At 37.0% G+C, this 24,331-nt stretch overlaps 1 protein-coding gene across 1 annotated transcript in view; it reads right to left on the bottom strand.

Annotated features, from left to right (window-relative positions):
• UNC13C (unc-13 homolog C) overlaps window positions 1–24,331 on the bottom strand; it is a 617,099-nt gene that overhangs the window by 3,589 nt on the left and 589,179 nt on the right. Inside the window, exons 30-31 of the mRNA XM_012469803.3 lie at window positions 1,916–2,008; window positions 964–1,123 (exon numbers count right to left, since the gene is read on the bottom strand). Coding sequence (XP_012325226.2) covers window positions 964–1,123; window positions 1,916–2,008 — 253 coding nt within the window. The remainder of the gene's footprint in view (window positions 1–963; window positions 1,124–1,915; window positions 2,009–24,331) is intronic.

Below are 24,331 nucleotides of genomic sequence, written 5' to 3'. Positions count from 1 at the left end.
CTGGTTTCTATTAGCCACATGTCCCATTGTTATTTAAATTTCCCTATACTTACCACTTGGCAAATTTTTTTGTAAGTAAACTCATTTTGAATTACTCTAAATTGAGCGGTCTTGAGGATTACTCTTTTGTGTTCTGCATATGGCAAGAATTTACTTTCAACACTTACTGAGACTCTTCCACATCTATCTCCCTACTACGTTCTGGTTAGTCACCAATAGCTAGTGCCTGGACTATTGCAATAATCTTCTAACTGATCTTTACGTATTTGGTTGTACTGCTGTACAATTTTTCTGTACACAACAAACAGAATAAAGATGTAAGTCACACTGTTCATCTCTTCATTTGAAAAGCCTTCAGTGGACCACCTACTGAACTTAGAATTGCAAAGCCCTGTGTGACACAACATCTGTACCTTGACCTCCTGTTCAAAGTAATTGGATCTCACTCCTTTACCTATGGATGTGCTGCTGCTTAAACATGCCAGGCTTGCTCTTGCCTTGGAGTCCTTGTGCTAACTATTTCACTTCATCTGAAATGTCCTGCTCTTCCATGTTTGGCTTTTTATTTTTATAGGTTTCAGTTTAAAAGTCACATGCTCAGAGAGGCTTCCCTGACCACCCAGCAAAGGAGCTAGTCATAGTACTTACCACATAGTTCTGCCTATGGTATTTAATATCATATGAAACATTTTCGTGACTTTATCATACATTCCTCATCTGTAGAAAGTAACTTCCATGAGTGCATTACAAAAGATTCATTCAGCGATGTCCTATGATACATACACCTAATAACTATAACATTGGCTAATACATGGTAGGCACTGAACAGATACTGAAGGAATGGAAGAGAACTAAAAACATAACCTTCTTTTTCCTCGCCCTTCCCACTCTGATTCCCTCCATAAGGTCAGCTGTACAATAACAATTACCCGGTGGAATAAGTTAGATGGGTTTATGACTTACAACTGAAATGTCTCATTGTACTTTGGTGACCATGTGTTGCTTTTTGTTTTTGTGCCTTGTTTTCTCTTCTTGTCTGCAAGGTTGGGTCCCAGTATACAAACTTCCACAAAAGGGCGGAACATTGCTGTGGTTTGCCAGTTTAGGTCATTAATAGCAATCACTGAAACAGGAAACGAAATACACCTGTTAGCAAACAAATGTGTGGAAACTTAGAGTATATTTTTAAAAGTGATTGATGAAGCTATGACTTGCATTTAATAGTGCCCTGATCCCAATGACAAGACACTGTACTCCAAGACAGTAAAATACTAGTTCCTCTCTGGAGTGCACACCTACAAAAGATTTATTAAACTTTCACATGTGGGCAACATAGTTTTCAAAAATATTTAAGGAAATGGACAGTATATAGTACTGTCTACAGTCTATTCTAAAATATATCTATTTTACTCTTAAAGATTCAATATGTAATGTAATTCTGAAATATATTGGGCAGCCCTGTTTTTGCTGAAAGTGAAGTGACTAATATAAAAATAGAATGAGTGTATTTTGAACAAAATGTTAATCCTTTAATTTCATCTTTGAAATGACCCCTGCATTCAGGCAGCTTTTACAATATAAAACCAACAAATTGAGTCACTCATTATAAAAAAACTCTAAGCCAGCTGTTGGAAATCAAATAGAGAAAGAAATTGGTTATGTGAATATTAAGACCATACTAACTTAAACTTTGGAAATCAGTGTATTTATATATCTTGAATAACGCAGGCTCGGCATCAGTGCCATTGATATTTTTCTATTTCAAATCAAAAGTTTGGATTTCTTTGGGAAATTTAGAGCATGCCCTAAAGTAATTATGTGTATGTTTTTAAATGCAAGAAGAGTTACATTGATGATACCAGTACTGCTGCAGAAGTTTGGTAGGCTGTTTGATTTATCTAGACCCGAAGTATACCTTTTACAGTGACTTTGTGATCGCCCGTTCCTGGGGTGGCAGTGATGTCCACGTGAACAGATATCTGACCCACTGCATCTTTGGAGGAATGACCTGAAAATAAGCAAAGTTTACTGGCCTGAATTTTCAGACTAGTTAATAATGGACAATTTCATTCTATGCATAAGACTTAAAATTTTTTATTGGAAATGATTCTTTCCCTTAATATTCACTTAAGTTTGATATGCAAATTTCAGGCTTGGATGTAATAATTAGCCCATTGAACTGAAATTTCATTTGGCCTGCAGAAATCATAAGACACTCTGCTTAGTATTATCAAGTTTCAAAGAACTTGTGGTTGATTTACTAGCCACTTAATGAAGTTAGTTATTACTTGCTCACAAGGATGCAGCATTGCTTTTTATTACTTTAAGAGCCTTTCTACAGTGTACCATATCAGAGCACTGGGAACAGAAAGGTAGCTTTGTAGGGTAGCTACCTTCATGAAACTATCGTTGGCCAGGAGACACCAACATATAGACAAATTGTTGTAATTTATTTGTGACGTCTACTGACAGCATTTTAAAAAGTCAACTCTATCCTGGAAAAGATTAGTCAGGAGTGAAACATACTGTATCGGAAAGGGCCTGTGATTTGGGTTCAGCTAAACAAGAATTCCAATCACAGCACTGATTCTATGATCCTATTTTCTTAAGCTTCTTAAACTTTTTTTTTTAACTTGTAAAATGAGGATGACACCAACCTCTTAGTATATGCACATTAACATATTTATGAACATACAGAATTTTCCCCAAACTGAAGCACAGTCTCTAGCTATTCAATCTTTTCACCTAAAAATATATCATGGAGGTCATTCCAGTTCAGTGTAGATAAAGCTGCCACTTTTTTATATGGCCCAGAATATCACTGAACTATCTACAAAGTAAATGTTCAGTGACTATATGCCTGGAAAATAAAACATTCATGTTCGACCTGTAATCCCTTATATGAATATATACTTTAACCATATTTCAATTGTTTTTAATTTCTTGCTGTTTTATAAACTATAATATTGCAAGTTTATCTACAGTATAGTTAAAAGCATAGTACTTTTGTCAGAGTTATGTGGAATTTTAATTTCTACCCATAGAGATTGTTTGTAACTTTTGCAATCTCATTTGCAATTTTTGACATTAATAAGGATCTTATTTTCGTAAAAACAAAGGCTAATGCTGAAAGCCCAGAACAAAAGATTCTGAAAGACTTTCAGTTTCTATCTTGAGAGAATCATCCGCTAGACCCTTTCAACACAACCTGCTGAGATGAGCCAATTCACCACAAGGGCCTCTCTCCTTGCCCCAGCCGTTTGATGATAAAAGGACAGGAAGATAGGAAGTGGTCACTTTGGACATAAGAATTAGAACATCCCTTCAAACTAACCAAATAGACAATGACTGCCTTACCACTGCAGGTCAACACTGAAGTACAAATAAATAGAGTCACCTTTTTTCTTTCCTTCCTCCCCCACACCAGGAGAAAGACTACCACCAGGAGAAAGAGGGCAGGTGTGCATGAGAGGAGGTCACGTCTTTCTCATTTTCTCTTTGTACTACTGAAGAAGACATGATTATAGCCTGCTTTTGGGAGAGACTTTTTTTGTTTGGTTGGTTTATTTTGGAGACAGGGTCTTGCTCTGTTGCTCAAGCTGGAGTGCAGTGGTGCAATATCATAGCTCACTTCAACCGACAGGGGATTTTTCCACCTCAACCTCCCAAGTACCTGGGACTATTAGTGTACACCACCATGCCTGGGCCTCCCAGAGTGCTGGAATCACAGGTGTGAGCTGCCATGCCTGGCCAAGAATAGAGCTTTGAATCAAAGCTTTAATGTGAGCAGAATGAAACCTTAAGAAATGAGTAATTTTCTAGCAGCACAAGTAACTAATACTGTATGAACCTGGATTGTTACATCCCAAAGGGCTGCAACTCGCCATAACATTCTAAGTAGAACAACATGTGAGTTTTGGTTTGCTGCCCTTAGTTATGGAGGAAGACCAAGAAGGGACTTTTTAAACATACACAATGTAAGTTTTTCCTTTCCCAAATTGCTTCTCTGTGGTCCTCCATTTATACACCCTACCAGCGTGTGTTTTTTCTAATAAGATCTTGAAGGTTGTATTGATGTCAGGGGAGGAGGGTTTAAAAATCTTGCTTACATACTCATCAGTGTCAGAACACTTTCCTGAAACCTCCTAGGGAGGAACATTTACTAGACTCTCAAAATACATACTTGCTTTTCTAATAAAAAAGAGATTTACTCTTCAATTACATCAAATATGGTCTTGAGAACTGGCTTTGTAAGGTAGTACAACCCTAAAAGAAAGTGCAATCAGGAACAAATTTTCTGACAATTCTGGGTAGAAACGACAGGTTAGAAAGTGTTGATTCCCATTGCTCTTGCTGTTTAGGATTTTACTTTGGAACTACATGATTGTGCGTTCATGGCCCTATGTTTATATCACTCTCTAGTACTCATGTTTTTCTAGTATTGCAGTTAATTATGCAGATAATTCTCCTTAGCTGTATTCCATAACAGAATGCCTTTATTTTTAGTAATCCATACTTCTCATTCATACAATGTAATGCTTTGATGTGCATTACATGGACAATTAAATATTGATTACATAGGCTGGCAGTAGTTGCTTCCACAGTTTTAAATAACATTAGTATCCCTCTGACCAGTTCAAATTTCAGTTACCATGGTATATTAAATGTGTGTAATTACATAAAGGACAAGCTAATTCTGTAGTCCACTCATCACTAGGTGGATAGCAAATACATATCCTTAGTGACCAATCTCTTCTTTCAAAGTAGGTGTTTGGTCACTGTGTACCTGTTCATACACATACAACAAAGTGTGAGCACCTTGTTTCCCACTTATAAACCCATGTGATTATTTTACAAACCTGGATCATGGAAAGATGGAATTGGCCAGGAAAGATGCAAGTGTAGCAAAGAAAGGAAAAGCAATAATGCTAGAGTGAAACATGCATAGAATGTAAAAGAGTTAAAGAAATTAGTGACCCTTGGAATGCTGACACTACTGCCATTGGAGAGACTCTTGGTAAGCCTCCAAGAAGATTACTGAAGCTGGGCTTATTGATGTAAGTAAGTGAGGAAAAGTTCACAGATATCCTAGCAAAGTTTACATGGCGAAAAACTCACATTTAAGGAACTCTCAGATAGGTGATGACATAAAAAGCCGAAAGGATTACAGTGTTGGTGGATTGTCAGAGACATAAATTTGGATCCATTTCCAAGGCAGAGAAAAGATGCCCCTTACTATGCCACAAGAAGAAAAACGCAAACACTTGAATTCTAATATATTAAACAAATACTATTTTTCTGTATTTTAAATTTCCATTTCTTATGGATTCAAATATGGAAATAATCTAACATCATACTCTTGATTCAACAAAGTTTCAGTGAGCAGTTCAGAAAAGTTTAGTAAGAGGGTATGCCTGTTACATAGTCTTGCTTATTCTAAATCCATAGGGATTGAGGTAGGTATGTCTTGAATCCCAGTTGTGTGTCCAAAGTGCCCGTTGTCACTAACATTATTGCGTTACTTCAGGAAGGAGTAGTGCCCATGTGAGTGAGTATACAGTGATCAAGGGCCACAAGCTGAAAGAACGGATTATCTGCTTTACTTGAACTCTTCAGAAGAGTGTTTTAGGATTAAAAATTCCTGCTTACTGTAATTATAATATGGGATTTATAAGTACCTTGAGTCTCACCTACTGTAAATTTAGTATGCTATATTTAATAATGACTACTCATTTAATGCTAAATTGGTAATGAGCTATGAAACATGAGAGAAAATACATCACCACTTCTCATATGACCCTGATAGTGATAGGTTAACCAATCGCTTAAGTTTTTACAAAGAAATTTGAATCTATACCTGTGCACATTTGCTGGGCCCCACAAAACAAGGAGGTGAATTATTTATTAAGGTCAACCACTTGGGCAACATCACAATTAACTATCAGGGTCACCTATCCTATAGCTCCTCCATCTTCAAGTCCAGGTCTGTGGCTTAGAATGACCTACCTCCATATACAGTTCTGTAAGTCATTAGGCATCATCAAACATGGTAGATGATGAATTAATGAACAATGACTTAAGCTCTTTTCCCTCTCTTGTCTCTTCTGGTGCTTTCTTCCCTTTGCTTATTATTTCCATGTCATTTATTTGGAGGAATTCCTGGTAGTCATTTAATTGTACCCAATAAAATGTAATACTACAATTTTTTATTACATATATATGCCAGGCATTGTGCTAAGTGCTTCAGGTATAAGATCTTGAAAGGTTTTGTATACATTTTACAGATGGTAAAACTGGGACTCAGATGTTAGTTAGTTACGTGTCGAAGTCAAGAAAGGGCAAAGCTGAGATTTAACTTCAAATCTCTAACTTATACCATACAGTATATACTCTGCTCTTATACTCACTGAACAACTTCTCCCCATATCCCTCCTCCTTGCCGCCCCCAAAGAGGAAAAAGCAAACTTTAGCCAGGCATAGTTTTAATGCCATTTAAAATATTGCTACATGACAAGACATGAAATGAAAGATTAAAAATATTACTTACATAGCACCTAGACGTCTTAAGATATTCTAACATTTATTTTGCATTTCCACTTGTTTTATACTAAACTCTACAGTCATGTGTCTGTATGGGTATAAATTCTGAGAAATATGTTGTTAGGTTATTTCCTCATTGTGCGAACATCGTAGAGTGTGCTTACACAAACCTAGGTGGTATAGCCTATCACACTTCTAAGTGGTAGTGTATAGATTACTGTTCCTAGGCTACAAGACACTTGTATTGGGCCCTTACCATGTATGGAGCTTGTGGGATTGGAAGTTGCCCTGGGTGAGTCAATGTGTGAATGTGAAGGCCTAGCCATTACCATACACCACTGCAGACTCTAAACACTTGGGCTACATTGTAAAATATTTTCTTCAATAATAGCTTTCCTTCAATCATAAAGTAACCTTTCTATAACTTTTCACTTTATAAACTATTTTGTAACCTTTTAACTCTTTATTACTAACATTTAGCTTAAAACACAAACACACACATAGCTCAAGCTGTGTAAAATGATCATCTTTCCTTAAAACCTTACTGTGTAAGCTTTTTTCACTTAACCTAATCTGTGTTTGATAGGTGTACCTGAATGTGACAGAGAGAATGAATCCAAGCTGGAAAACTCTCTTTAGGATATTATCCAGGAGAACTTCCCCAACCTAGTAAGGCAGGCCAACAGGTCCAGGATATACAGAGACCACCACAAAGATATTCCTCAAGAAGAGCAACCCCAAGGCACATAATCATCAGATTCACTAGGGTTGAAATGAAGGAGAAAATGCTAAGGGCAGCCACAGAGAAAGGTCGGGTTACCCACAAAATGAAGCCCATCAGACTCACAGCAGATCTCTCAGCGGAAAACCCTACAAGTCAGAAGAGAGTGGGGGCCAATATTCAACATCCTTAAAGAAAATAACTTTCAACCTAGAATTGTATATCCAGCCAAACTAAGCTTCATAAGCGAAGGAGAAATAAATAAAATCCTTTATGAACAAGCAATTGCTCAGACGTTTCATTACCACTAGGCCTGCATTACAAGAGTTCCTGAAAGAAGCACTAAACATGGAAGGGAACAACCAGTACCAGCCACTACAAAAATGTACCAAATGGTAAAGACCATTGACACAATGAAGAAATGGCAAAACAACCAGCTTAGCATCAGAATGGTAGGATCAAATTCACACATAACAATATTAACCTTAAATGTAAATGGGCTGAATACCCGAATCAAAAGACACAGACTGGCAAATTGGATAAAAAGTTAAAAGCCATTGGTGTGCTGTATTCAGGAAACCCATCTCATGTGCAGGGACACACACAGAGTCAAAATAAAGGGATGGAGGAACATTTACCAAGCAAATACAGAGCAAAGAAAAAGCAGGGGTGGCAATCCTAGTCTCTGATAAAATGAACTTTAAACCAGCAATGATCAAAAGAGACAAGGGCATTATATAACAGTAAAAGGATCAATGCAACAAGAAGGGCTAACGATCCTAAACATATATGCACTCAGATAGATATATAAAGCAAGTTCTTAATAAGCTACAAAGAGACAGATTCCCCCACAATAATAGTGGGAGACTAACACTCTGCTGTCAGTATTAGAGAGACAGATCAATGAGAGAGAAAATTAACAAGGATATTGAGAACTTGAACTCACTCAGACCTGGACCAAGCAAACCTAATAGACATTTACAGAACTCTCCACCCCAAATCCACAGAATATACAGTCTTCTCAGCACATCATACCTACTCTAAAATTGACCACATAATTGAAAGTAAATCACTCCTCAGCAAATGCAAAAGAATGGAAATCAAAACAGTCTCTCAGACCACAGGGCAATTAAATTAGAACTGAGGATTAAGAAACTCAGAACCACACAACAACTTCATAGAAACTGAACAACTGGCTCTTGAATATTGACTGGCTAAATGAAGAAAGAAATAAAGATTTTCTTTGAAACCAATGAGAACAAAGAGACAATGTACCAGAATCTCTGGGACACATTTAAAGCAGTGTCTAGAGGGAAATTTATATCACTAAATGCCCACCAGAGAAGTGAGGAGAGATCTAAAATGAACATCCTATCATCAAAATTGAAAGAGCTAGGGAAGCAAGATCAAAAAACTCAAAACCTAGCAGAAGACAAGAAATAACTAAGATCAGAGCAGAACTGAAGGAGCTAGAGACAATCCAAATGCCCAACAACCGATTAATAATAAAATCTGGAATAGCCACACAAGCAAATAGGATTTGGCAATAAAAAGGAATAAAGTGTGCATGCATGCTCCCACATGGATGAATCTTGAGCATTATGCCAAGTGAAAGAAGTCAGACACAAAAGGACATTTATGGCATAATCTGTTTATGTGAAATGTCCAGAATAGGTGAACTTACAGAGACAGAGAGTAGATGAGTGGTTGCCTGCTGCTGGGCGGCTTGGGAGGAAATGGGGAGGGACTGGTCATGGGTACAGGGTTTCTTTTGGGGGTGATGAAAATGTTCTACTTTGTTTTTTTTTGAGACAGAGTCTCGCTCTATCACCCAGGCTGGAGATCCTGGCTCACTGCAATCTCCACCTCCTGGGTTCAAGTGATTCTCATGTCTCAGCCTCCCAAGTGGCAGGAACTGCAGGCGCATGCCACCATGTCCAGCTGATTTTTGTATTTTTGGTGGTGATGGCATTTCACCATGTTGGCCAGGCTGGTCTCAAAATCCTGACCTCAGGTGATCTGCCTGCCTTGGCCTCCCAAAGTGCTGGGATTACAGGCGTGAGTCATCACGCCCAGCCATCATATTCTAAAATTGATTGTGGTAAATTACATAGCTCTGCAAATAAATTAAAAATCACTGAATTGTATACTTTAGGTGGGTACATTATATGGTATTTGAATTGTATCTCAATAAAGCTATTATTTTGAAAAAAAAAAAAAAAAAAAAAAAACCCTTCAAAAAATCAATAAATCCAGGAGCTGGTTTTTTGAAAAGATCAACAAAACAGACAGACTGCTAGCCAGATTAATAAAAAACGAAAGGGAGAAGAATCAAATAGTTGCAACAAAAAATGATAAAGGGGATATCACCACCGGTTCCACAGAAATACAAACTACCATCAGAGATTACTACAAGCAACTCTATGCACATAAACCAGTAAACCTGGAAGAAATGGATAAATTCCTGGATACTTGCACACTCCCAAGCCTAAACCAGGAGGAAGTTGAATCCCTGAATACACCAATAACAAGGGCTGAAGTTGAGGCAGCAATTAACAGCCTACCTACCAAAAAAAGCCCAGGTCCAGATGGATTCACAGCCGAAATCTACCAGACATACAAAGAGGAGCTGGCACCACTCCTTCTGAAACTATTCCAAACAATCCCAAAAGAGGGAATCCTTCCCAAATCATTTTATGAGACCAACATCATCCTGATACCAAAACCCGGCAAAGACTCAGCAAGAAAAGAAAACTTCAGGCCAATATCCATGATGAACATAAATGCAAAAATCTTCAATAAAATACTGGCAAACAGATTGCAACAGCACATCAAAAAGCTTATCCACCGTGATCAAGTAGGCTTCATCCCGGGGACGTAAGGCTGGTTCAACATATGCAAGTCTATAAACGTAATGCACCACATAAACAGAACCAAAGACAAAAACCACATGATTATCTCAATAGATACAGAGAAGGCCTTCGACAAAATTTATTAGCCCTTTATGCTAAAAACCCTCAATAAACTAGGTATTGATGGAACGTATCTCAAAATAATAAAAGCTATTTATGACAAACTCACAGCCAATATCATACTGAATGGGCAAAAACTGGAAGCATTCCCTTTGAAATCTGGCACTAGACAAGGATGCCCTCTCTCACCACTCCTATTCAATAATTAGGTAAGAAAAAGAAATAAAGGGTATTCAATTTGAGGAAGTCAAATTGTCTGTATTTCCAGATGACGTGATTATATATTTAAAAGACCCCATCGTCTCAGCGCAAAATCTCCTGAAACTGATAAGAAACTTCAGCTAAGTCTCAGGATCCAAAAATCAATGTGCAAAAATCACAAGCATTCCCATACAACAATAACAGACAGAGCCAAATCAAGAACGAACTGCCACTCACAATTGCTACAAAGAGAATAAAATACCTAGGAATTTAACAAAGGATGTAAAGAACCTCTTCAAGGAGCACTACAAACCACTACTCAAGGAAATGAGAGAGGACACAAACAGATGGAGAAACATTCCATACTCATGGTTAGGAAGAATCAGTATCATGAAGATGACCATACTGCCCAAAGTAATTTATAGATTCAACGCTATCCCCATCAAGCTACCAATGACCTTCTTCACAGAACTGGAAAAAAAATGCTTTAAACTTCATATAGAATGAAAAAAGAACCCATGTAGCCAGGACAATCCTAAGCAAAAAGAACAAAGCTGGCGGCATCACAATACCTGACTTCAAACTATACTACAAGCCTACAGTAATCAAAACAGCATGGTACTGGTACCAAAACAGAAATATAGCCCAATGGAACAGAACAGAGGCCTCAGAGGCAATGCCACACATCTGCAACCACCTGATCTTTGACACACCTGACAAAAACAAGCAATGGGGAAAGGATTCCCTATTTAATAAATGGTGTTGGGAAAACTGGCTAGCCATGTGCAGAAAGCAGAAACTCAACCCCTTCCTGACACCTTACACTAAAATTAACTCCAGATGGATTAAAGACTTAAACATAAGACCTAACACCATAAAAACCCTAGAAGAAAACCTAGATAAAACCATTGAGGACATAGGCATAGGCAAGGACTTCATGACCAAAACACCAAAAGCATTGGCAACAAAAGCCAAAATAGACAAATGGACCTAATTAAAACCCACAGCTTCTGCACAGCAAAGAAACAATCATTAGAGTGAAATAGCAACCAAGAGAATGGGAAAAAATTTTTGCAATCTACCCATCTGACAAAGGACTTAATCCAAAATCTACCAAGAACTAAAACAGATTTACAAGAAAAAAACAAACCCATTCAAAAGTGAAACAGACACTTTTCAATATAAGCCATGTATGAGGCCAACAAACATATGAACTCATCATCACCGGTCATTAGAGAAATGCCAATCGAAACCACATTGAGATACCATCTCACACCAGTTAGAATGGTGATCATTAAAAAATCTGGAGACAACAGATGCTGAAGAGGATGTGGAGAAATAGGAACACTTTTACACTGTTGGCATTGTAAATTTGTTCAACCATTGTGGAAGACAGTGTGGCACTTCCTCAAGGACCTAGAAATACAAATTCCATTTGACCTAGCAATCTCATTGCTGGGTGTATATCCAAAGGAATATAAATCATTCTATTATAAACACACATGCACACATATGTTCACTGCAGCACTGTATACAATTGCAAAGACCTGGAACCAACCCAAATGCCCATTGATGATAGAATGGACAAGCAAAATGTGGCACATATGCACCATGGAATACTAGGCTGTCATGAAAAATGATGAGTTCGTGTCCTTTGTAGGGACATGGATGAATCTGGAAACCATCATTCTCAGCAAACTGACAGAAGAACAGAAAATCAAACACCACATGTTCTCACTCATAGAAGGGTGTTGAACAATGAGAACACATGGACACAGGGAGGGGAGCATCACAAATTGGGTTGTGTTGGTGGGGAATAGAGGATGGACAGTAGGCAGTGGGGAGGCTGGGGAGGGATAAGACAGGGAGAAATGACAAATATAGGTTGGGGCGGGTAGCTGAGGCTTACACAGGGTCAGGATCCTCAACATCACATTTAAAATTTTTAACTTGAGTCTTTTCTAACTGTAAATAATTTTATTGCTATACTTTTTATGACTAGCAGTGCAGCACGCTTATTTACACCATCACCACAAACATATGTGTTGAGCTACGATATTAATATATTGAAAGGATTTTTTCAACTCCATTATAATCTTATGGGACCACTGTTGAAATGCATACATCATTGACTGGAAAATTGGTATATGTCACAAACTCCACAGCAATTATGTAAAGACATACTTAATTTTGTTTCCTAGGACTCTATGGACATTAAACTTACTGCTAATTGAAACAGCTTATATATCTTTTCTTTTTTTCTTTTTAAAGATGGGGTTTCACCATGATGGCAAGGCTGGTTTTGAACTCCTGACCTCAGGTGATCCACCCACCTCGGCCTCCCAAAGTGCTAGGATTACAGGCCTGGCAAAACAGCTTATATTTACTACCTATATTGAGTCTTCATTGATCCACCACACCTGGAAAAACTGCTTATATTTACTACCTATACTGAGTCTTCATGACTACAGTTTGCTGAAGTGTGTTGCTGAGAAATTGATCAGAGGTTAATAAGAAAACCTTGAGATAAGTCACCATATTGGTTAATTATCTTTTAGAATGGCTTTGGGAAATTTAGTTATCCTAAGTTTAAATATTTTATGATTGAAAAATATAGATTTTTAAAATAATTTTAGAGCTAGAGGGAGTCTTGGAAATAATTTGGTCCAGTCTTTTTGTTTTAGACATAGAGAAGTTGAGGCTTAGTATTTTGAACAAGTTCCAGTAACGGGGGCGGTATTAGTGGTAGGTTTTATTTTTCAGTTCTGGGTGCTTTCCACTTAACTTGCCTTTTGGAACAGGAGCAGAACTTGGGAAGTAGGTAGCATGTGGATTTGGCCAACCACTGTTACTTGTTCCTACCTGGAAACTCACAGCAGTTAGGAGAAAACGAAGCAAACGACTTTCAACCCCAACTAATGTCTGAGAACTGTTTCAGATGTCTGTTTAACTGGATCCATCAGCATCTCTCAAATCTATTCATGCATCATGATTACTAGCAAACATGACTGTCTAGCAGAGAGAGACATAAAAAAGATTCTCTCCCAAAGTGTGTATTCCCAGCAGGCATTTATAGGCAGGAAGAGACTAGGGAATAATGCATCTTGAAGGAGGAGGGCTTCAGGATGCCTTCCTCTTGGTAGTCACTGAAGTACATAAACGTAGTAATGAGAACCAAGCTAGTTCAGATGAATGAAGTTAGTCTAGGGACTGTGCATCCCCACACCCCTGGCTTCAGACCACTGCATCTGTCAGTAACCACAGGGAGGTAAGAAGTAAGACCCTCTTTTTGATAGCACAATAAGGTGACTATAGTCAATAACAACTTAATTGTACATTTTTGTAAGTAAAAGAATAAATGCTTGAGGGGTGGATATTCCCTTCCCCAGGATGTGCTTATTTCACATTGCATGCCTGTATCAAAACATATCATGTACCCAACCAAAATTTAAAAAGTGGCTAAGGTTAATCTAGTTCACATACACATTAAAAGTCTATGTCTAAATAGAATATACAGAACTCTTCACCATAAATCCACGGAATATACATTCTTCTCAGCACCACATCACACTTACTCCAAAATGCACCACATAATTGGAAGTAAATCACTCCTCAGCAAATGCAAAAGAATGGAAATCCTAACAACCACTCTGTCAGACCACAGTGCAATCAAATTAGAACTCAGGATTAAGAAACTCACTCAAAACTGCACAAATAAAAAGAAACTGAATAACCTGCTCCTGAATGACTACTCAATAAATAATGAAATGAAGGCAGAAATAAAGATCTTCTCATTTGAAGAGGAGTGAAGATATAAAACCCAATAAAGGGCATCTGAAACAAAAATTCTATAAAACAAGAAAAAGATAACAGTATCTTCAGAACTAAGAGAAAGCTTATCATCTATGAAAACAGCATCCTAAATAAATCAAGATTTTAAAATTTAGAGCCATTAAATGTACAAAAGAAAATTTCTCAAGCTAAAAGTTTTAAATTTTTGGAAGAATTCAATTTTAGAAAAATTAGAAAAGCATAAACTATACCACCATACATGTGGATGAAATGTTTACATTTCACAGATAAAGGGCAAAATGTTTTATAAGTATATAAACATTCAAGAAGAAAAGGACGAGGATTCTGACAGACCTGTATTTTTCCTCATAAAATTCAGGAGGAAATGACCCAATATCTAGTTATGAGAGAGACACTATATGATCCTAGCATTTTAATCTAGCCAGTTTTTCCTTGTGTGTAAATAAAACAAAGTCATTTTCAATTATTCAAGAGCCCAGAAAAAAAAATACATATTTCAGCCCAAAGAGCTTAAGTCTGGAGACACTAGATTGTAGGAACCATGGCAGTGGGTGATGGTATTGATCTATACCTTACTGCTACAGAAAAGTACTTTTTGTTGTTACATGATAGCTACAGAGGGAAGTTACTGTATTTGCAGGGAAATTATGGAATAAAAGAGATTAAAATTCTTTGAATAGATGCTTATAGAGTCTAAAATTTGCTTTATGGCAGCTCAGAGATGCTCATGACAGTTCTTTAATTATAAAAGTCTTGAGAGTTTGGGATGTGCGTATTAACAATGGCACAAGTTCTATGCAACATGGTGTTAAAATAGAGTAAGACACTAGCAATAATAAGAGAAATATGAAAAGACAGCTTTTCAATTATAGACAGTCTAAAAAATTAGGTCCACAGTTGACCTGAGGTATTGACACTATGTAAAGTTTCATGAAAGTAAATATAATATTAGACACAAGGAAAGCAGTGTCACTGTCAACAACCTCTCTCCACCAAGTCCCTCTTGGGAACTATTTGTGCTATTAATTAAAGTAGCTGAGGCACCAGGAAATTGGACTGAAGTTCTTACTCTATTTTATTTTTATTCAAGCACTTCTGATGTTGCAATGCATAATTGTTTCTCCAACCAAAGTATAAGCTCCATAAGGGAAACATCTTTGCCGTGGTCACAAATGTTTAATTACTACCCGAAACAGTTCCTAGTACGCAGTAAGTACTAGATAAATATTTGCTAAATACACATAGTTACAAAATTAGAAAAGTTAGGAGTATTACAATTACACTTGAATGTTTTTATACTTGTATTTATTGATCATTGTACACTGTTTTATTTCACTAGGTATTGTCTCTGAGGTTTATCTATGTTAAATAGCACTGTAATTCACTTATTTTAAACTACTGTTTAGCATACCATTCATGAATATTTTATGATTATGAATTCTGTTAATGAATATTTAGTAAATACAGCAATACAATTTTAGTAAACATTTTTGAATATGTCACCTGTTGAGATTTTGATCATTGTATTTAATTTATAGATTAATTTGGAAATTGGCACCTTGATATTTCTCTACAATTATTCAGCTTTACCTAAAAGTGACATGAAGAGCGTGAAATTAGGACTCCATTGAATGAATTCATACAAGTGCAAAAATTGTAAGTGGAATACTGATAATATGCAAGCCTTTGACCAACGTTGATTTAAACTCTTACCCTAATAAATACCTCAAATTATAATAAAGCATTTGATACTGCTCATTCATGTTCAAAACTGAGATTATTCACATTTTGAGGGTAACTTTTAAATGCTTTTTTTTCAAAAATATCCATTCCTTTTGCAACAACAACCAATTTCATATCCACATGTAAATCATTAAAAATTGCCCTTTAGAGCAAACATAATAAGACTATGCAAAATTAGAATAAATGAACTGGTCTGAAAATATATATAAAGGCAATAGAAGACAATATAATTCTTGGAAATAACAACATTTTTTGTGACAATAGACTTATATTAAATGCAAAAACTAATAAGAGTTTCTGTAAGTTACAAAAAAAATGAGAAAATGAAATATGGTTTAGACATAAAACAATAATTAAGAAAGAAACCTGTGTACCATTAAAACAAAATACCTCATGGATGTCACTTATTTGTATGTTTAGTTGTTGGTTTGTTGAGTTCTTATCAGAATTTCCCCCAAAAAATCCCATGCTCATTACGAAATACAATTACAGTAACTAAGAACTTATTAAAGACAAAAACATTATTTCTATAAAATACTTATGCATTTTGTTAAGCAACAATGATTACATTAGTCTAATCCTAGACTTAAATAGCCAGACTAGCACAAGTGGCACAGAAATCCAGTATGTTTAAGATAGTATGGCAAAAATGTCAGTGAGAAAGACAATATAGATGAATCATTTGATATCTGTATGCAGAAAATCTTTTGGAACTGGAAATCAAATCCCAAACTTAAACAGAAAACATTTGCAAAAGATGTTATAGACAGAAGGTTTCTATCCTTAATGTATACAGAAGTCCTGTAAGTAAACTCTAAGTCACCAGAAGAAATTTAACTGATTAATTAATGTGTAACATTTAAATAAGGTATCTAATATTGCCTATCACATTAGCATATACAACCACCTAATGCTAGAGATTTTTGAAAAATATAACTACTCGAGTCCATTATTTATGGGAAGATGCAGTGATACCTTTTTTAGCCAGCTATATGTGTTCTTTCAGGTCCTTGATATTTGCTGTGTCTTTGCCCTGCATGTGCTCAATTACTTCCTTGCAGTCCTTTTCTCCCGGGCTTCCCTGTTTTCTTCTCGGCATTACTTGTTGTTGCTTCTTTTGTCTCTTCTTTGAGCTTTTTGTTACATGCCGTCCACTAATGTGAACTCTTGGCTTTCCACTATTCTCAAACTTTAATCTTTTAAATATTTGTATTGTTAGCACCTACCCTGATCTTTCAATAGCCTTAAGATTATCTTTTCAAGTTTTCATCTTAGTGGAACCTCAAAGTTAATTTTTCATATCCTCAAAATACCTCCAAGTGCTTACCTTCCCTATTTTCAACCTTGGTAACATTTTCCTACTGTTCAAGCTCAAATATTTGGTAATCCCATGAGATTTATCTTACTTTTACTTGTTGACCCTAAGCAGTAACTAAATCATGTCCATTGTTCTAGTCTTTATTTTATTTGATGTAGCAGGACTAAGGTCCCCACTACACACATTGCTTCCTGTTAACTCCTCCTTCTAAACCTGAGGGCTCTTGCTGACCTGAGTAGAAATTTTAAATTTAATTCTAAGCTTTAGAAATTGTTCTCCTATCAGTTATAACTAAATTCACCTCTTACCATACTCCACAATATCCCTTTTTACACGCCTCCCTTCCACATATGCAAATACAATTCCACTTTCAAGCTCTGCCATCTCTGCATAGCTTCCCCAGTCACTCCAAGCAACACTACTGCTGGCCACTTGTAGCTACTCTATTCTCTCCATACCACTCATTTTGTATTCCTGTGTTTTCTACTGATCAAACTTATTACATCATGAAGTTATGCCAGAAGTGAAATAGTTTTAATGCTAAATTTTAAAAATAAATCATTCTATTATAAAGATACATGCATACATATGTTCACTGTGGCACTGTTTACAATAGCAAAGACCTGGAACCAACTCAAATGCCCATCAGTAATAGACTGGACAAAGAAAATGTGGCACATATACACCATGGAATACTATACAGCCATAAAAAACCGATGAGTTCATGTCCTTTGCAGGGACATGGATGAATCTAGAAACCATCATTCTCAGCAAACTGACACAAGAACAGAAAACCAAACACTGTGTCTTTTCACTAATAGGCAGGTGATGAACAATGAAAACACTTGTGCACAGGGAAGGGAACAACACTCACAGGGCTAGGGGAGGGGATGGGAGGGGAGGGGAGGAATAACACAGGCGGAAATGCCTGATGTAGGTGATGGAGCAGTGGCGGGGGGGTGGGAATGGAGATAGCAAACCACCATGGCATGTATGTACCTATGCAACCATCCTGCAGGATGTGCACATGTACCCCAGAGTCCAAAGTACAATTTTTTTAAAAAAGTATAAAATTTTTAATAATACTATTGGTCAAATTGACAGAATGACTGATACAAAAACTGGTCACTAAAATGCCAATTTTGGAGATGAAACCTAATTGTGATGCAGTATATGTAGAAAGTATGTGATGGCCTCCAGGCCATACTGCCTGGGTTCGAATCCAGGCTTCGCTGCATATCTGCTAGCTGACCCTGAGCAAGTTACTTAATCTCAATTCTCACATCTGTAAAATAGGAGTAACAATACTTACCTAATTCAATTGTTGTAAAGATTAAATGAATTATCACTTCTAAGTTGCTATTATTTTGGTGGTTTTTTTAAAATACTATACTATTCACTCTCTTTTACCTAGCAATTTTCTATAAACCTGTCTTACAGAAACACTTGCATAAATACACAAAAGCACATATGACTAACATTTTTAGAGGTGGGTGGATTACCTGAGGTCAAGAGTTCAAGACCAGCCTGGCCAACAATGTGACATCCCACCTCTACTAAAAATACAAAAAACTAGCTGGGTGTGTGGCGCATGCCTGTAATTCCAGCTACTAGGGAGGCAGAGTCAGGAGAGTTGCTTGAACCTGGGAGGTGGAGGCTGAAGTAAGCCGAGATCACACTACTGCCCTCCAGCTAGGGTGACAGAGCCAGACTCCATCTCCAAAAAACTAAAGACAACCTGTAAAAGTAGTACAATAGTGAGGACATCATCATATATCATACAAAATACTGTGAACTCATACTCTTTTAGTGTGAATTCACACTAAAGAATGAAGGAACTCTTTTGTATATAACATATAAAGATCTATTTTAAAATACTGCAATATGCAATGATACAGTTTGGCTGTGTGCCATCCAAATCTCATCTTGAATTGTAGTTCCCCTAATCTCCCCATGTCATGGGAGGGACCTGGTAGGAGGTAATTGAATCATGGGGCAGTTAGTTACCTCCATGCTTTTCTCATGACAGTGAGTGTGTTATCACAATATCTGATGGTTTTATAAGGGGCTTTTTCCCCTTTGCTCAACACTTCTCTTTCCTGTCATCATATGAAGGACATGTTTGCTTCCTATTCTACCATAATTATAAGTTTTCTGAGGCTTCCCCAGCCATGCTGAACTGTGAGTCAATTAAACATTGTTCCTTTATAAATTACCCAGTCTCAGATATGTCTTCATTAGCAGTCTGAGACTGGATTAATACATGTATGTTACCCGATTTTAGGGGGAAGAAAGAAGTATTATACATGTATGATTGAAGTCTTGGAGAATAAACTTAATGCATACAGAGATGGTGTTGGCAGAGTGTATTAGTTTTGCTGTCATACACTCTCGTATTATCTGCATTGTTTCTAAGAAACATCTAGCACTTGTTAATTAAAATGTTTAAACATATAAAAAAAAACCAGAACAAACAGCTCTACTCACATGAACCAGTAAACCAGGAAGAAATGGATAAATTCCTAGACACTTGTACTCTACCAAAACTAAACCAGGAGGAAGCTGAAACCCTGAATAGACCAATAACAAGGGCTGAAGTAGAGACAGCAATCAATAGCCTACCAACCAAAAAAAGTCCAGGTCCAGACGGGTTCACAGCCGAATTCTACCAGACGTACAAAGAGGGGCTGGTTCCATTCCTTCTGAAACTGTATCAAACAATACAAAACGAGGGATTCCTCCCTAACTCATTTTATGAGACCAACATCATCCTGATATCAAAACCAGGCAGAGACTCAACTAAAAAAGAAAACTTCAGGTAAATAACTATGATGAACATCGATGCAAAAATCCTCAATAAAATACTGGCAAACAGATTTCAACAGCACATCAAGAAGCTTATCCATCACGACCAAGTAGGCTTTATCCCAGGGATGCAAGGCTGGTTCAACATACGCAAATCCATCAATGTAATCCATCACATAAATGGAACAAAAGACAAAAACCACATGATTAGGTTTTTGATGAGAAGGCCTTTGATAAAATTCAACAGCCCTTCATGCTAAAAACTCTCAATAAACTAGGTATTGATGGAACGTATCATAAAATAAAAGCTATATATGACAAACCTACAGCCAATATCATACTGAATGGGCAAAAGCTGGAAGAATTCCCTTTGAAATCAGGCACTAGACAAGGATGCCCTCTCTCACCACTCCTATTCAACATAGTATTGGAAATTCTAGCCAGAGCAATTAGGCAAGAAAAAGAAATAAAGGGTATTTGACTAGGAAAGGAGGAAGTCAAACTGTCTCCATTTGCAGATGACATGATTGTCTATCTAGAAGACCCCATCGTCTCAGCCCAAAATCTTCTCAAACTGATAAGCAACTTCAGCAAAGTCTCAGGATACAAAATCAATATGCAAAAATCACAAGCATTCCTATATACCAATAACAGACAAACAGAGAGCCAAATCAAGAGTGAACACCCATTCGCAATTGCTACAAAGAGAATAAAATAGCTAGGAATACAACTAACCAAGGATGTAAAGGACCTCTTCAAGGAGAAGTACAAACCACTGCTCAACGAAATGAGAGAGGACACAAACAGATGGAGAAACATTCCATGCTCATGGTTAGGAAGAATCAATATCGTGAAAATAGCCATACTGCCCAAAGTAATTTACAGATTCAACACTATCCCCATCAAGCTACCAATGACCTTCTTCACAGAACTGGAAAAAACCACTTTAAACTTCATATGGAATCACAAGAGACCCCACATAGCCAGGACAATCCTAAGCAAAAAGAACAAAGCTGGAAGCATCACACTGCCAGACTTCAAACTACAAGGCTACAGTAATCACAACAGCATGGTACTGGTACCAAAACAGAGACATAGACCAATGGAACAGAACAGAGACCCCAGAAGAAACACCACACATCTACAACCATCTGATCTTTGACAAACCCAGCAAAAACAAGCAATGGGGAAAGGACTCCATGTTTAATAAATGGTGTTGGGAAAACTGGCTAGCAATGTACAGAAAGCAGAAACTGGACCCCTACCTGTCACCTTACACTAAAATTAACTCCAGATGGATCAAAGATTTAAACATGAAACCTAACACCATAAAAACACTAGAAGAAAACGTAGGCAAAACCATCCAGGACATAGGCATAGGCAAGGACTTCATGACTAAAACACCAAAAGCAATGACAATAAAAGCCAGGATAGACAAATGGGATCTAATTAAACTCCAGAACTTCTGTACGGCAAAATAAATCATCATTAGAGTGAATCGGCAACCAATAGAATGGGAAACAATTTTTGCAATCTACCCATCTGACAAAGGGCTAATATCCAGAATCTATAAAGAACTAAAACAGATATACAAGAAAAAACAAAAAACCCCATTCAGAAGTGGGCAAAGGATATGAACAGACACTTTTCAAATGAGGACATATATGAGGCCAACAAACATATGAAAAAATGCTCATCATCACTGGTCATTAGAGAAATGCAAATCAAAACCACACTGAGATATCATCTCATGCCAGTTAGCATGGCTATCTTTAAAAAATTGGGAGACAACAGATGCTGGAGAGGATGTGGAGAAATAGGAACTGTGTAAGGGTTAATTAGTTCAACCATTGTGGAAGACAGTGTGGCAATTTCTCAAGAATCTAGAAATAGAAATTCCATCTGACCCAGCAATCCCACTATTAGGTATATACCCAAAGAACTATAAATCATTCTACTATAAAGACACATGCATACATATGTTCATTGCAGCCCTGTGTACGATAGCAAAGACCTGGAACCAACCCAAATGCCCATCAATGATAGACTGGACAAAGAAAATGTGGTACATATACACTATGGAATACTACACAGCCATAAAAAATGATTAGTTCGTGTCCTTTGTAGGGAGTTGGATGAATCTAGAAACCATCATTCTCAGGAAACTGACCCAAGAACAGAAAGCCAAACACCACGTGTTCTCACTCATAGGTGGGTGCTGAACAATGAGAACATGTGGACTCAGGGAGAGGAACATCACACACTGGGGGCAGTTGGGGGCGGATAGGGGAGAGACAATGGGGGGTGGGGAGGGATAACATGGGGAGAAATGCCAGATATAATATGCACCTAAAGTAAAATAAATAAATGATAAAAATAAAAAAATAAAGAACCAGAAAATTAGGGCAGGAAAATATAGATGGCAAGTTCAGTTCACTGATTTAAATTAAAACCCTGTGCTTTCCCTATCTGGTTAATACATACATCATTGATGTGGCTCAGTCATTTTGACTAGGATGTTATCCACCCCACCAAGCAACTATCATAAACAAATTGCCAACTTTGTGAGCATGTGAGTGAGTAACTGAACAGTGTTGAGAGGAAAATTGGTAATGTTCATTGATGGGTAGATGGAGCAGTGTCCACAGTGATCCAATAATTGGTACCTGGGTGACAGCAGAAGACAGAACTGACTTCATTCCAGTAATCAAGAATGCTCACCCAGTAGAATACTCAAGCAGCAGCAGTAAAAAAGCCATTAAAAAATGAAAAGAAATCAGCTTCCTTACGGACCAACAATGCAAACACATCTAAGACATGACAACAATTATCAGCAATAGTTCCCAGGGTTCAGATCATTTGGCTGAGAACTCATTTAATACAGGAGACTTCACTGTGAGAGGAAAAAAAGCACCCCAGAAACATTAGAAGCTAATATTGAAATAGTAAAATGTAACCATCACTTTGAAGCAGCACTCTGTAGGAAGCAGGCACACACAAATTAACTATCCTACAGAAAAGGCAACAGGGCTTGGTAATGTACTGGTCTGAACTTTTAAATCAAGAATTGGTTTAGTCTAACATAATTCAGCAAGGACAGCATAGCAAGATAAGAAACTGTAATGAACAGAATGAATAAGATGTCAGAAGAGAAATAGAGAATATATATGGTTTCATTTCTTAGCAGATACAGTAAGCAAAGGATATAATACAGTAAACCCTCTCTGTTTCCTTTTCTTCCTTATTATGTTTTTTATCATTACACAGTGCTGAATAAGACTTTGGAGTCTGAAATACATAAAAAATATAGACTAAAAATAAACATGATTTCTTTATTTAACACATTAAACCTGCCACTTTGCTAGGTGTTGAGAAATATAAATGAAAAAACAAACAAACAAAAGAAAGAGTGCATCACATCCTGTACCTCAAGAGAAGTGAATAAAATATATACCTAAGTAACTCTACTGGAAGATATTTTTGTGATTTGAAAGATGTGCATTTGAATTCTGGCCATACCATAGAACATCTGTGCTCTGGGCAATCATTTTAGCATTCATGTTTCATTATCTTTGGAAATAATCATATTCCCTTCACAAGATCATGAGGACAAAATGAGGTAACAATGGTTTAAGTCACAGCCTAACACATATTTGGTGCTTATAAGTGTTAATTCCTTTCTTTATATCATTTTGTTTTAATTTGAATATGACTTTAATTTCTGCTCAATTACTTTTAACAAGTAATTTAATGTTTATAGTAAACAAATAGAAGTTGTTTTTCAGGAAAGGATCTGGCATAGACATGATTTCAGTTTTTTGAGTTATCTGATAATGCTGTTGTATTTCAAAAGTGTTGAACTTCACCTGTTTAGTGGAGAGAAACTGGCTTTTTGTCGTCTCAAATAAATGCAAGGCATGTACCTTTTGAGGAGATCTTAAGTTATGAAATAAACACACAAAAATAAAAACAACTATTTGTCTGATATGGTTCCACTCTGTGTCCCCACCCAAATCTCGTGTTGGACTGTAGTCTCCAGTGTTGGGGGAGGAACCCAGTGAGAGGTGATTGGATTATGGGTGCAGATTTCCCCCTTGCTGTTGTTGCAATAGTGAATGGGTTCTCAAGAGATCCGCTTGTTTAAAAGTCTATAGTGCCTCCTGCTTCACTTTCTGTCTCCTACTCGGCCAAGGAAAGATGTGTTTGCTTCCCCTTTGC

Source organism: Aotus nancymaae, unplaced genomic scaffold, assembly GCF_030222135.1.
Source record: "Aotus nancymaae isolate 86718 unplaced genomic scaffold, 86718_ANA_hifiasm-v0.15.2.pri h1tg000062l, whole genome shotgun sequence".
Taxonomy (NCBI): domain Eukaryota; kingdom Metazoa; phylum Chordata; class Mammalia; order Primates; family Aotidae; genus Aotus; species Aotus nancymaae.
The sequence above is the reverse complement of the archived record's forward strand: the minus strand, read 5'-3'. Positions and strand labels throughout refer to the sequence as shown.